Source organism: Mchenga conophoros, linkage group LG13, assembly GCF_057382185.1.
Source record: "Mchenga conophoros isolate Kocher_MC1m ecotype Shallow Benthic linkage group LG13, M_conophoros_male_GT1.1, whole genome shotgun sequence".
Classification (NCBI taxonomy): Eukaryota; Metazoa; Chordata; class Actinopteri; order Cichliformes; family Cichlidae; genus Mchenga; species Mchenga conophoros.
Window position 1 is genome coordinate 11,415,953 of NC_140538.1, and position 13,911 is coordinate 11,429,863.

General features: G+C 39.8%; 1 protein-coding gene across 7 annotated transcripts in view; it reads left to right on the plus strand.

Moving 5' to 3' along the window:
* LOC146560886 (equilibrative nucleoside transporter 1-like) overlaps window positions 1-12,917 on the plus strand; it is a 40,312-nt gene extending 27,395 nt beyond the window's left edge. For all 7 annotated transcript variants that reach the window (XM_085296454.1, XM_085296450.1, XM_085296449.1 and 4 more), the window contains 8 exons: window positions 1,816-1,950; window positions 2,761-2,858; window positions 3,056-3,137; window positions 6,108-6,193; window positions 6,446-6,554; window positions 7,454-7,539; window positions 10,092-10,294; window positions 11,487-12,917. In XM_085296454.1, coding sequence (XP_085152580.1) covers window positions 1,816-1,950; window positions 2,761-2,858; window positions 3,056-3,137; window positions 6,108-6,193; window positions 6,446-6,554; window positions 7,454-7,539; window positions 10,092-10,294; window positions 11,487-11,598 — 911 coding nt within the window. In that variant the 3' untranslated portion in view covers window positions 11,599-12,917. The remainder of the gene's footprint in view (window positions 1-1,815; window positions 1,951-2,760; window positions 2,859-3,055; window positions 3,138-6,107; window positions 6,194-6,445; window positions 6,555-7,453; window positions 7,540-10,091; window positions 10,295-11,486) is intronic.
* Window positions 12,918-13,911: the final 994 nt, after the last annotated feature.

Genomic DNA, 13,911 nt, shown 5'->3' on the forward strand with positions numbered 1-13,911 from the left:
ATACTAGATGAAAAGAAACAATAGAGAGCTTAAAATGAGTGCAGGTAGTGTGGGAGGAGGTTTTTATGAAGTTTTTCTACATCTCTGCTTGGGGCAGTGGAGTTGAAATGGATGTTGGATAAGTGTTCAGCTTCGTGTCCTGTAAGTGGTGCAGAGGACAGTCAGGATCCATTAAATGTCCACATCCAGTCAATTACATGACCTCTTTGCCAGCTGATGAAAAAGCATATATTGATTCAATCTAGATTCAAAAGACAAAAACAAGGACGAATTACCTCAGCAAGCGAAACAGATTCCAGCAGCTAGCAGTTCAGAATCCGGGTCACAAAGCATCACTTCTGGGATCACACCACTTTTCAGTCCCAAAACATTTCATCTGTCCGCTCAGATTAGTGTCCCTGTTCAACCCCAGAAAATCAACTTTTTCAGGTGACAAACTGAATAAAATTTAAACGTTGGTACAGAGGACAATCAAATTTCATTAATTATCCACAGCCACAGTTATTTAGATCAGCGGTCCCCAACCCCCGGGCCATGGACCGGAGTCGTTTGGTACCGAGCCGTGAGAGTTGAGGCTCAGGTGTGAAATGTATGGTTTTCAGGGTTTTTAGCGTCATTTTGTTATCGTTTTTATCGTTAACTCAGTTTTCCTGGGACTTTTCACGTGTGTTATGAATAAATCCTCATTTTTTCGGTACCGGTACTAATTTTATTTTTGTTGTATTTATCCGCGACACCTTAAAGGCCAGTTTGTGAAAATATTGTCGGGCATAAACTGGTCCGTGGCGGAAAAAAGGTTGGGGACCGCTGATTTAGATGACCTCTTTGTCAGATGATGGAGGGTTGAAAACTGTATGTTGATTCAAACTACAGTACATCTAAATGGCAACAGCAAGAACGGGGATCTGGGGGTAAGGGGGGGTACAGCAGCCAAAACATGAGGATGTGACCAACAAATTCATTTAAAATCACACACCAGGGGTACAAAAAGGGGAAAAATGACACAGAAGTAGTTCAGTTAAACAGAAAATGTGGGGAAAAGGCCTCAGAGAGTTTTCTGATTTCTGCACGTGCCAAAGGCAAATGAAGATACACAGCTTGCTGCACATCTGCAAAGAATTATCCTGCATTAGCAACATAATCATAAATTTAAGAGCCCAGAAACAGAAAACTAACAATTATAAGCTTCATGAAGATATCTGTATTAGAATAAGAATTTAATTCATGGCCTTATTTCCATGTTGAAGTCGTATAACTGATTATTTCTGTGGATCTTTCTTTGATAAAAATCGTCCCCTGAACATGTTGGGAAAATTCACACAGACAAAGATACACAAGCTGCGCTCTCACAGTGTTTGCTTGTTTACAATAAGCCACAGAGCAGCAGGAATGAACTTACCCCCCTCCTTATCCCCAGTGGGCCAGTCCTGACCCCCAGATTCGCATGTGGAACAGCCCATCGTGTTTGCTTTAGAGCGGAGGACACGGTGACTTTGAGGCTTTGATATCTGCGTTGGCACATTCCTCTGTTTCACACGTTTCGAGATTTCTGCAGCTACTAACTCGTTTGTAATGCGGAAGGAATTTGTCTGGAAAGTCTGTACTGACAAAAAACCTTTTTTAGGGGAGACAATTAAAATGATAGAAGTGTTATGCAACACTTATCTTGAATACTTTGATCAGAAGGATGTTGTTTCTCTCTGACATGCTTGTTGGCTATAACTGTGTAGATGTGGATCATTTTTTTGTGTTTCTGTGTCACAGTCACTCTGTAATTCCTCAAATGTGTTTTTCTCTTTTTTCATCCCTCTCCAGCGTTTGGGGCGATTTTTCAGAGCAGTCTGTTCGGGCTGGCTGGGATTCTACCTGCCTCTTACACCACTCCCATCATGAGCGGACAGGGGCTGGCCGGCACCTTCGCTGCCTTCTCCATGATCTGCGCTCTGGCCAGTAAGTCTGGGATTAAACAATATACGGGGGTCATTTCTTATATTCTGAAAAAGTTCTGACCCTCCTCTGAGTCGGCTTACTTTTTATGTTCATCAACTTTAAATGAAGCCATGAAAAACTTTAGCTTCTGTAACTTACCCCAAGATGTCTACTACACTGAATTGCCCCCAAAAAACAAACAGACAAGGTCACTGCCACAAAACACCAGACCACCACAGCTCCTCTTGCAGGTGGTGAACCCATGTGGTTTATTTGAGCAGGCACTTGCCAACAAGGCCAGGGTTGCAGAGTGGTTTCCCCCTTATCCCTTCTCCAAGTGAGGTAACTTAGTTTATACAGGATCACCACATTTTGTCTTCACCCAAAACCAGTTTGCTTTGGGTTACCCTATCAAGGGTCAATTTACCCCACAGTTCATGCTCCTCCCCCAACATGGTGATTCACAGAGTAAAGCACTTGTGAAGCCACGGTGCCAGTGGCTTCAGTCTGTGATGCTTGAGTGAGTAAATGTGTTCTTCAGCCCTATTAATGTCCCCTGAGTCTGTCCTGTCCTTTAGAAGGTATGAGGGCTGGAAAAATGATGTGAAATTAAAGGCACAAGATTTCAGCCCTTGTGGACTTCAGGGGTCTGTAACTCTGACAATGTTCATAACGAGAATGTAAAAGTTTCTGTGGCTTTATTAAGTGTTCTTAAGTTATTAGAGAAATAAATCAGCTGATTCTGAGGGACTTGGGAGGAACTGATTCATTTTTCATGAAATTATCCAATAATAACAAAACACACTAATGACTCTGTGTGATTGTCTTCAGGTGGGTCAGAACTGCAGGACAGTGCTTTTGGTTACTTCATCACAGCTTGTATTGTGATTCTTCTGGCTATAATGTCCTACCTCATTCTTCCCAAGATGGTAAGGCCTCAATCTATAAATAGAACTTACATTTTTTCCTGGTTTTCTTCCTTTCTAGTGCTTTTTATTCACAAGGTATTTGTTTGAAAAGGACGTTTTGATTGATGGCGAATAAAATTCAGTTTCTCTGGGAACAAGCTGCTCATCTTTGTCCTGCTGGTTTAGTGGAATCAGTTAATTATGGTTTTTGTTAACAGGAGTTCTTCCAGTACTACATGGAGAGCAGTAGATCTGCACCATCAGCCGATGAGGAGAACAAGATGGACTTGCTCAAAAAAGGTGCTTACCGGCCTGCTCATTATAAAAAAGGACAACAGTGTGAAACTTTTAGATGTGTGCAAAAAAGAAGCAGCAATGAAGCTAATGCAGATGTTTTAGTCAGGGGGTTAAAGCTAGGACACAGCTTTTCATGTTATGCTACGTTATAGTCCGCTTGTACCGTAGAGGCTGTGCTGTCACAAATTTCTGCCTCTTGGATGTTACAGATGCAAAAAAGCATAACGCTGTTGTAACTCAGACTTTGATTCTGGCTGTGCAAATTCTCAAGAACTGACATCACATGGAGAGCAATAAAGTTCAACATGTGTACCCTGCTAGATCAGATTCTCGAAATTCTGTCATCTGTTTTGTATTTTTCCATCTTAACCAGCGGTCTCCAACGTTTTTTGCACCACGGACCGGTTTATGCCCGACAATATTTTCACGGACCGGCCTTTAAGGTGTCGCGGATAAATACTAGAGATGGCACGATACCACTTTTTTATGTCCGATACCGATACCGATATCATAAATTTGGATATCTGCCGATACCGATATGAATCCGATATAGTGTTTTTTAATCAACAAAACTGTTTTTTAAAATATCTTGCTGCATTTTGCAAGTCTGCAAGTTCATACTCAAGTTTAAAACAACAACTACACTAAAGCTATTCTGTTATACCTGTATACAAAAAAAATATTTCATAGTTCAGCAATACTGATCAATCTAATAAACTTAGACCTACACCATCCTCCCTATTCTGGTATTTTAAAGAGTACTTAGCGTAAATATTAAGCAACCTAACTAATAGGGTTCCAACTCCCAGCAACAACAAAAAGAAATAAATAAAAAATAGGGAACCACCCCTCACACTCCACCTCATGATGCTTAATCGACGTAATCAACCTTAATTTGATGCAGTGTGAAAAAAAATGCACAGAAATCAATTATTTTTCAAGAAATATTAAATAGATTCAACATCTTTCTTCAACAAAATTGCAGACTGCACAGATGGTACCTTCCCAAAGTAAAAAGTACTATAGCTTACTAGGGTATATATATTAGACTTAATAGTCACTATATACAGTAATGGACTTCTATTCATTTTACATCAAATTAAAACTTTGGGTGTCAGATAATTATTTATTAAAAGCTAGACATTTTAAATGAGAATAAGAAAGAAAAGTATGTCTTTGTGCCCCCTTTTCCCTGTTCATGCCCTATCGGCCCCCCTGGCTAAACTTTGCTAGATCCGCCCCTGCACAGTTACCAGCGTCAGCTACATAGAAAAAGATCCTGGTGTAGAAAGTAATATTAAATAAATTCTAACAACAGCTTATCAAGCTTAAACGTTCTGCTGTTGTTCAGCCGCTGGTTTCCTCTTTCTGGTGCAAAGTGGGCCAAAAACAAACAAGAGACACGGACTCGCGACAGAAAAGCCGATCAGCTGATCATTTAAGCAGTTTCATGATTGAAGTAGCAGCCGGAGAGCGAGAGGCAGTCGCTTGTTAAGCTTAACGTGGGAATGCTTTACAAACATTCAGAGATGGACTTACACACTTGCTTTACTTCTCTCGGGGATAACTTTGTCGGAGATGAAATGCCAGGTTGCTAGCGAAGCTCCACATGCTATCCAGACCACCGACAGGTCCGGCATGCCACAGCTGCTCTATCACGTGATGCATACTGCTCCGACTGCTAACGTTCTGAGGTGAGTTACGGCGTGTTGCAAGTTTTGCCAGGTGCTTTCGTGATATTTAATGGATCGGATTACATTTTTTATTTTTCTCCGATATCCGATCCAGTAATTTAGGTCAGTATCGGACCGATACCGATACGTAATATCGGATCGGTCCATCTCTAATAAATACAACAAAATAAAACTAGTACCGGTACCGAAAAAAAAATTTATTCATAACACACGTGAAAAGACCCAGGAAAACCGAGTAAATGATAAAAACAATAACAAAATAACGCTGAAAACCATACATTTCACACCTGAGCCTCAACTCTCGTGGCCCGGTACCAAACGACTCACGGACCGGTACCGGTCCAAAGCCCGGGGGTTGATCTAAACGGTAGTTTTAACAACATTCTGCTGAAATCTAAACTGATCCAGAATCTCAAAACCTGCAGATTCCACAAACCTGTTTTCTATTAAGTGCAATCTGTAGCTCACATGTGCTGTTGGCAGCACTCAGTAAGCTCCATCCTCGCCTGTTTCCTACGATGAAACACTTTGGAAATTGTACTTTTGTTTCTCTTGTTAGATTAGACAAAGACATTATTTAAAAAGATTGCATGTGACTGGTAAATGGGATTCAGACTGCAGGGCTTTATCTCCATCCAAGGCTTCAATCTGCTTGCTTCATACAAGTCTTTCTGCCAGTGTAATTACAGGCGTGGCAGCCACTATTCCTAAGAACCCCCTCACCCCCCACCCCAACTTCCTGTTAACTGTTTAAACACACAAAGACAGTTTAGAAAACTGCTCTTTTTTTCGCTTCTTTATAAAGAGCCAGGCAAATGATGCTTATCAGCTGAAAACCTTTAAAACCTTTAAACATTCAGCTGATGTGTGCCTACCTTTGCCCACTTTTTTAATGCTAGAAGTGAAAATAAACCCCCTCCTCACTTCTGCACAGCTGCACATATGATGATGAGGCTGCACGATTAGCATTAAAGCGGGTGAACAGAGCTGCAGGAATCCAGGGTGGAGGTGGATTCCTGCAGTTCTGGAGGTTTTAGAGAAAATAAATGGGAAGTCATCTTGTTTCGGGAGTTCTTACCATGTTTCCTTTGATATGAAAGGTTATTTTCTTGAGTCAGTGTAATTTTATAGGGAGTAGGAGTACCTAATGGGAACCCTTTTGACATATAAGATGTAACAATGGGGATCTTGTGTGTACACCCACTCAAATATAGTAATGATGCTCTAAACTCCAGGTGCTGCTTGACCAATAAATAGTTTGGGTTTTTTTCCCCCTGAGAACGTGAAGCTGAAAAGCGGCCGGTGGTGAATCTCATGGAAGATGAGACCAAACCCACCTCGTCTGTGTTTAACATCTTCAAGCAGGTGAGATGAGAACTTATAAGGCAGAAACTCCAGTTTTGTTACCGGCAAAACTTTTGAGTCTTTTTTTCAAATCATAAATATCGTGTATTGAGTTGCAGAAGCTTCTATCACATTAACTAGTTACTACTGAAGCTGTGCAGCCAGCAATCTCATTACAAGTCGGACATTATCTGTTCCATGCAAGCATTTTCTACCTGTGTGACAGACTGGTTACATAATATTGATAAAGCTCTTCTTGTTCTCTCTAATCAGATTTGGGTGATGGCTCTGTCTGTGTGCTTCATCTTCACTGTCACCATTGGAGTTTTTCCAGCCGTGACCGTCGATGTCAAGTCGACAGTTGCTGGTGAAAGTGCCTGGGGTGAGTCTGCAGGTCCCTTTCATACAAACAGTTACTGTTACAGTAATCAGTGAGCCAGGAATTCTGAAAATCTGATATTGGAGTTGGATGACTGCTAAGAATCTTTAACTCCTAAACTCCAGCAGTAATGGAAACTGCTCTCAACTTCTTCTCTGAAAGTGGTCGTTACAGTGGGTTTTTTGTTGGACACTCTTCCCCAGAAGGATTTGTCTCCTTCCAGGATTGAACTGGGAATCATTTGCTTACCCATTAACCTCCAATCATGATATGGGGAATTTTTAAGGCCTGGACAAGTTATTGAATTTCATTCGCCTTCCAGTTCTTATAAAAACGAAATAATCATGACAAGAAGATTACAAAAACTGATCAGATCCTATCTCCTAGGGGGTGCCTGCTGGTTGACGTGGATTCCAAATGTCTGTTTTTTGAAAGGCTTTTAGTTCAACGTGCTATGAAATTGCTGCTCATTTTCTCTGTTTTCACACACGAGCTGTGTTTTTAGAAATCACAGTGTTTCCAGCAGTGCTGTGGAAAATATCCAGAATTCAGACTTAAGTGTTGTAGAGTCACTAAACCTGACATTTGTGCTCATCTGCATAGTTTCATTTGAAAATATTATGGGTGAGACTTCATTTATGAACTTCAGAGCAGCCTGTAAAATTCTAGAAATTATTTCCATTTAAACATCATTTTTCTATAAGGTTTAAAGTGTCACCAGATCAGTTTTAGAAATTACTTTGGTGTTCTCTGGATCCCTCCGTAAAAGTGAAAGCAAACTTCACCTCCTCCTCTTAAACCAGCAGAGGTTTAATGGATTCCTGTGTATTTTTATTTGAGGAAAGCATCTCTGCAGTCTTGTTGCTCTTGATTACAGTCGGTTTGTTTTGATCTCTTTTCAGAAAAGTACTTCATCCCCGTGTCGTGTTTCCTCCTTTTCAACGTGATGGACTGGGCTGGCAGGAGTCTGACGGCCATCTGTATGTGGGTCAGTAAATCACAAATGAGATTTCTTACCAAAATTACCAGTGAGGCCACATCACGAAGCTTAAAAAAAAAAAAAAGCCACAGTTAGTTGAAACTTGTTTGCTGTGGAGCCAATTTTTCAGGTTTCAGGTGAGTGCAGAGCTGGCTTTGTTTGTTTGTGAGCTCGGTCCAAATAGCTGCACGGCCAAGTTAACAAGCCTTTATCCATCAAAAACTCACACATTGAAAGTATATAATACACTACTTAAGCGTGTTTTAACCTGTACAAATATGCAGCGATGACAGTGACCAGTGCTTGAACCAGATGATCAAGTATTCTTGATTATTAACTCCTTTAAATGCATTTACAAACAACATTAAAGAAAGCCTCTGGCTGCATAAAATGTTTGCCCTTGTATGAATAACTGAGTCATGAAGGGAACGATGGAAAAACAAAAGACGTTCAGGGACGAGCTTTTCTGCTGAGATCAGAGGTTTGTATTGGAGGAAAGAGTGTTTGTGTGCGTGTGTGCGTGTGCGCGCACATACGTGTTGTGCGTGTAAAGGGATTTTAGGGGTCAAAAAAAAGTGACTGGTGTTTTTCAGGGTTTGCTAATCTTTCCCTCACATCTGGATGAACAATGGGTCCTGGGTAGAAAGGCAGAAAGCCCTCGGGTGTCTGTTTCCATTGTGAAATAATTTTTGGATAACTTTTATTCTCCTACAAGCTTTAATAGACTGTTTTAGGTTTGCAACAGAGATGCATAAATATTTTAGCTGATATTAAACTGAAAATCAAGTGGCAGTCATCAATATTTATCTGGTTTGTTACATCAGTTCTGCTAAATATTCCAAAAGTATGTAATAAAGACATTTTTATGCAGAAGACTTCACAACAAAACAAAAAGCTTAGTGTCGTCAAACTCGTAATTCAAAGTAATTCGATATTCTTTCTTTTCTTTCAAATACACAAAACATTAAGTGATTTCCCATTTGTTATGTAGTTATTTCTGAAAACTTATGCAGATGACATGATAATATACTTGGAAACTATCTTGTTTTCCTCATGTGGTGTTACCAGCTCTGCTTGGATCGCCTGTTTGTGGCATTTTTGTGTTGCAAACGGGGAAGCTGCAGAGCGCCCTCTGGTGAACAAACCATGCTATATCAATATGCGCGCCATGGTTGATGGGTGTTTCTTCCATCACTTCTTTATGCTGTTGTCATTTATCAATCCTATGTTATAAATACATCATCAATCTCTAGTAACCTCTTGCCAACTGGTCAGACAATACACGTTTTTCCCAAGCGACCGCTGGTTGCCAGGGGGTTGCTAACCAGTCTCTAGGCCCAGTCAGCCCAGCGTAGCTACAAGTGCATTGACTTGAAGGAGGCGGTGTTTGCAGCTGATAACCAATCACAAACGTGTGACAGGGCCATCCAAACGGATGATTTTACTAAGGAAGGCAAAACATATATAAAAAGATTAAGATATTAAACACATAATCCAGTCATTTGATAATGATGAAAATCCTACACACTGGCACTTGCATATTTAAAAAAACAACAACAACAAAAAGAAAGAAGTTCATCCTGTTCACCACTTCTCAGCGTCATGCTGATGTTTGTTTTTAGAATCATCGCTTCCTTTCTGGTAAAAACATTTATTCAAACCTTTTGAAACCTCGTCCAGAAAAAACAAATTACCAAGAAGGTCAGATTTCCTGTGCGGCAGAGGAACTCATCTAATTTAATCATCAAGCCCAGTACAATCTGTTGACGTCCTCTGACCTGGCAGGAATGCAGCTTCTCGCTGCAGATAACGCTTGTCAGCTGATTCAGCACCATGTGATGTGTTTTTTAAATCGTCAGATGAAAGATTGGCGACTGTTTTCCTCTCTTTGTGATTCCACATCTGTGTTTGTCCTGTGGAGTTAATGCTGCTCGAGCCTTTTGGAAAGTCAAAAAAATCGAGAGCACGTTGACGTTGCATGATATTATTTTATATCGCTGACATTGGGGGAAAAAATCACACTAATTTCTCTAGAATGCTGATTCTGTGTTTTTGGGCTCATAACAAAAACGTTTAGGAACCACTGCTCTAGAAGATTTCTATATTTAACATATTACATCTTTTAGGGGAAAATGCTCTTCTGTTGAAGGGCTTTACTATATATTGAGTTAATACATGATAAACACATTATTTTATTTTGGATTTATATTCATTCAAAAGAAAAATCTTTGGGCTGTGAGAGAAGGCCTGAACTGAGTTTATTTTTACCTTCATTTTTTCTGGTCGGTGTAATTTTTTTGTTTTCTTCATGTTATTGAGACATTTTGTCATATTTCACATTATCTTTTGAGCTATTTCACAATATTTAAGTTGTTTTGTTATGTGCTGTGTTTAATCAACGAAAGTTTTTAATCTTATCTATATCTCATTACTTATTGCATTCATGCCTTCTTTTGCATTGTATCTTATCTAATGCTAGTTTCTGGATACCAAACAGATCTCTTCAAATATTTTTTTTGTCTGACAAACAATCAATACTCTTTGTGTTTCTCTCTCTCCAGCCGGGCAAGGACAGCATCTGGCTTCCTATCCTCGTGGGCCTGCGGGTCGTCTTCATCCCCCTCTTCATGCTCTGTAATGTCCAGCCTCGTGTGATTTCCCAAACCGTGTGGTTCAGCCATGATGCCTGGTACATCATCTTCATGATTTTTTTCTCCTTTTCCAACGGATACCTGGCCAGCCTCTGCATGTGCTTTGGACCCAAGTAAGGACTGCTCACCTACAAATCACAAACCCATCAGGGCGGGGGGGAGAAATATTTCCTGCCTGTCCTAAAACCTTGTTCCTAACAGGACCTCTAAAGGCTAAATGAAATCAAAACAATATGAAAACTATTAATTCGTACACATCTGCTGACTTGGCTTTTGAGAGCTACAGAAGCCAAGTCGGTGAATAAATCATTAAATAGTTCCCATTTCTAACTTCAGTTAAAACTGCGAACCACATACAAATTTGATCAAATGTAAAAATCAAATGAATTCCATTGAAAGCTGCTGGTTGTTTTAACTCTGTGTCCACACTGAGGTAACTGCAGCATGCTTTTACTTTAATGATATCCCCAAAACAAACATAACATGTAATAGCAGAGAGAAAATATTAAAAATTGATGCCTAACGTAGAACCGGTCGTATGTGTTTCTACCTAAAGCAGCAACAAATCTGGCACCACACTACTGCAGACATCAGTGGCTGTGAGCAGGGCTGAAAATGATGCCAGTGCTCAAGTTTCCAAATCTGCATTTCCTCTGGTGACCATTTGAGGCCGGCTTCATAAACCTAACCCATCCCCATAGACTCGCATGTTAATTTGGGATATGAATAGACTGGAAAACAAACAACATTTGGCCTCTGTGGATTGTTTCTCTCCAACACTACATAACTTTCAGTTCTCAAATGTGTTTGTGGAGATAATAATCTGAATTTCAGGCGTGGGACCGTGCCTCCATACATGCCCCTTCTTCTTCTTTGTCTATATATTACGCCCCTGCACTATAAGCTGTTTGCTAATAGGCCTTCCGAATTCAAACAGTACCTTTTGTTTTTTATGAAACGAAAGTTTTCATTGAAGGTAGTCTAACCAGCCAGACAATCCCCTCTCCATATTCTATCTATAAGATAAACTCACCGTTAAGACTTCACCAGCTGTTGAGTCATTATCTCCAACCTCAAAATCCCAGAATGCTTCAGTGCCAGTGTTCATCAGAGCCCAGCTACCTGATTCAATCTTCAAGTTTTGCCCAAGCCATCAGCTACTAGAAACCCTGTCAAACCTGAATGAGGATGGTACTCCCAGCTTGTGAACCATTTCTCAAAAAGCACCAAAGCAGAACTGACACTCCACTTTGTGTTCCTTAACGACTCATTCTTAACTGATTTTATCCCTCTGTCACCTTACAGGAAGGTGTCGCAGCACGAGGCAGAGACGGCGGGGGCCATCATGGCCTTCTTCTTGTCCCTCGGCTTGGCACTGGGAGCTGCTGTCTCCTTCGGTTTCCGGGCTGCGATCTAAAACCTGCAGTAGAACCTCAAGTAGATTTAGGTGGACCATCCTTTCCTCCAACATCTTCCCTGTCATGATCCTGTATGGGAGCAGCTTTCAGTAACAGAGAGGAGACTGCACAGCAGGCTAGAGGACCTCAGTTTTCGACATGTGTACAGTTGAGACTCATCCATTCAACAAGAGCTGAAATGGGATTTTTTTTTTTTTTCAGCAGCACAGTGTGCAAACCTTTGTTTCTCCTGTTTTTGAGGACATTTTCTAATTGGTAACCACTGATCAGATCAATATTTGGAGTGGAAATCAAAACCAAAACTTTTAGTTTTAGTGTACTTGTTATAGAAGAGCACAAAGTCTTTACAGCACAGACTCATTGATCAACTGTTATTTAAAAAAACAAAACAGGATTAAAATGTTTTAAAATAAGTTACTTCAAGGAATCATTTTTAAAGAACAAATCTGTCGTTAATGAGGTTTTTAGATGGTGCTCGGTGGCTCATTCAGTAAATTGAAAACGTTTACACATCAGACATGAAACGCAACTGTTAATCACTCCAGACCGTTGCAGTCTTTAACGCGGATCAAGCCAAATAAATGAAGACAACACGGGAAAATCTTGAACTCTGAAGGGAAATCTTGACCCATCACTCGGTTAAGGAACTGCTTCACTCCTCTCTGCTCAGTTTTTTTTACTCAACAAAGACGTCAAAACTCAAAGAATGTAAAGATGGACTGAATCCTAAAGCGGAGGTTATAAATAACTTTTTTTTCTCCTGCTGAATCTTCTTTGTTTTAGCGAGCATTTGTAGTTTCAGATTATTGTTATTATTATTATTATTATTATTGTCTCTCTTGCTTCAGTTTGACTCATCCAGATGTCACACGTTTTGTTTTTTTCTTAAATTGCTGCGTCTACCTGATAAAAATGAGACTTTGTGAATAAATGCATCATGAACATGCAAAACGTGCAGCCGTCAGTCACGTTACATGGCAATGTGAGTGAGATTGGGACTTTAAAAATGGCGTATTTTCTCTTTTAAATGTTCTGTACGTTTTATAGCAAATGTAGTTTTTAGCTTATTTTGGGGAGCCGTTCGTATCTCAATAGGAGATAAAAATTGGTCATTTGTTGCATTTTGGTGGCCTTGTAGGGCTTTATTTTCTAAGAAGTCTGCTTTAATTGTACACAGGATTCTTATGAATACTAACAGCCTGCTTGTTTATAAGCACTCTGGTCTGGGCTTCTATAGTCTGTTTGAATGTGGGTAGGAATCTGTCACAGGCCATTAAAATGTTGTATTTCACTATAAAGTCATTCTGTGTATTTTTAAGACTTTGGCTCCTCTTGTTGGTCAGTTTTGGAAATGCAGCACTTCACGTCTCGGGACATTTCAGTGCTGAAGAAACTGTTGAAGAAAAGAAAAGAAATCCATACTATAAAAATACTCTATGTAAATTCAAACAAAAACAACAAACCTGGGGACTGTGGTGTAATTGCTTTCCAAATATAAGCGATGCCAAGCCCATTCAGTTCAGTCTTATTCATGTAATGCCAGTTCACACCAGCAGCTGTCTCAGGGTGATTTATATTTTTCAGTCTTTAGTCAGATCCCTGTTAGTTTTAGCTTTTCTTCCGGGGATTCACAGACAGGATTTATATTGTAAGGTAAGGACCCTGCAAAATTAAAGCAGAAAGGTCTCCAGTGAGCAAGCACTCGGTGACGGTGGGGAGGAAGAACTTCCTTTCAACTGGAAGAGACCTCCAGTAAAACCAGGCTGAAACCTTTCACCCTTAAAAAGAAAAAAAAAAAGATTTCTTCAATAGATCTTTTTCCATCTTCACTGAGTTTAGTCATTACATTACAGATTACAGTGGGAGGGAGTAAAATGTGAACATTTATTCCATCTTTGATTTCACCTTCTCTAAATATAGGAAGACAGCATGCTTCACATCAAGATAAAACCTGTAAATAACAGTAAACGTGAGCCTCAGCTCCTTGGTGCTGCACATGAGCCATAAGTCATTTACAATACATTAACAGACGCCTCATCTCTTAACCAGAATTCTCAATTTTTGCAACATTAAATGTGTTTAGATATGTAGGAATATACGATAATCCTACAGGATAAAAACTATTTTAAGTGTATTATTTAGGAGAGAAAATGAATGTATTCTTTTCAAACTCTGGAGATTTACAATTCTAAATCACTAGTATCAAAAGCAGTGTTACCAAAAAACAAACAACCCCCTCCCCAAACATTTTCCACATTATCAATCAGGAAAGAAACACATGAACTATTACTATGTATACCATGTGCTTTATT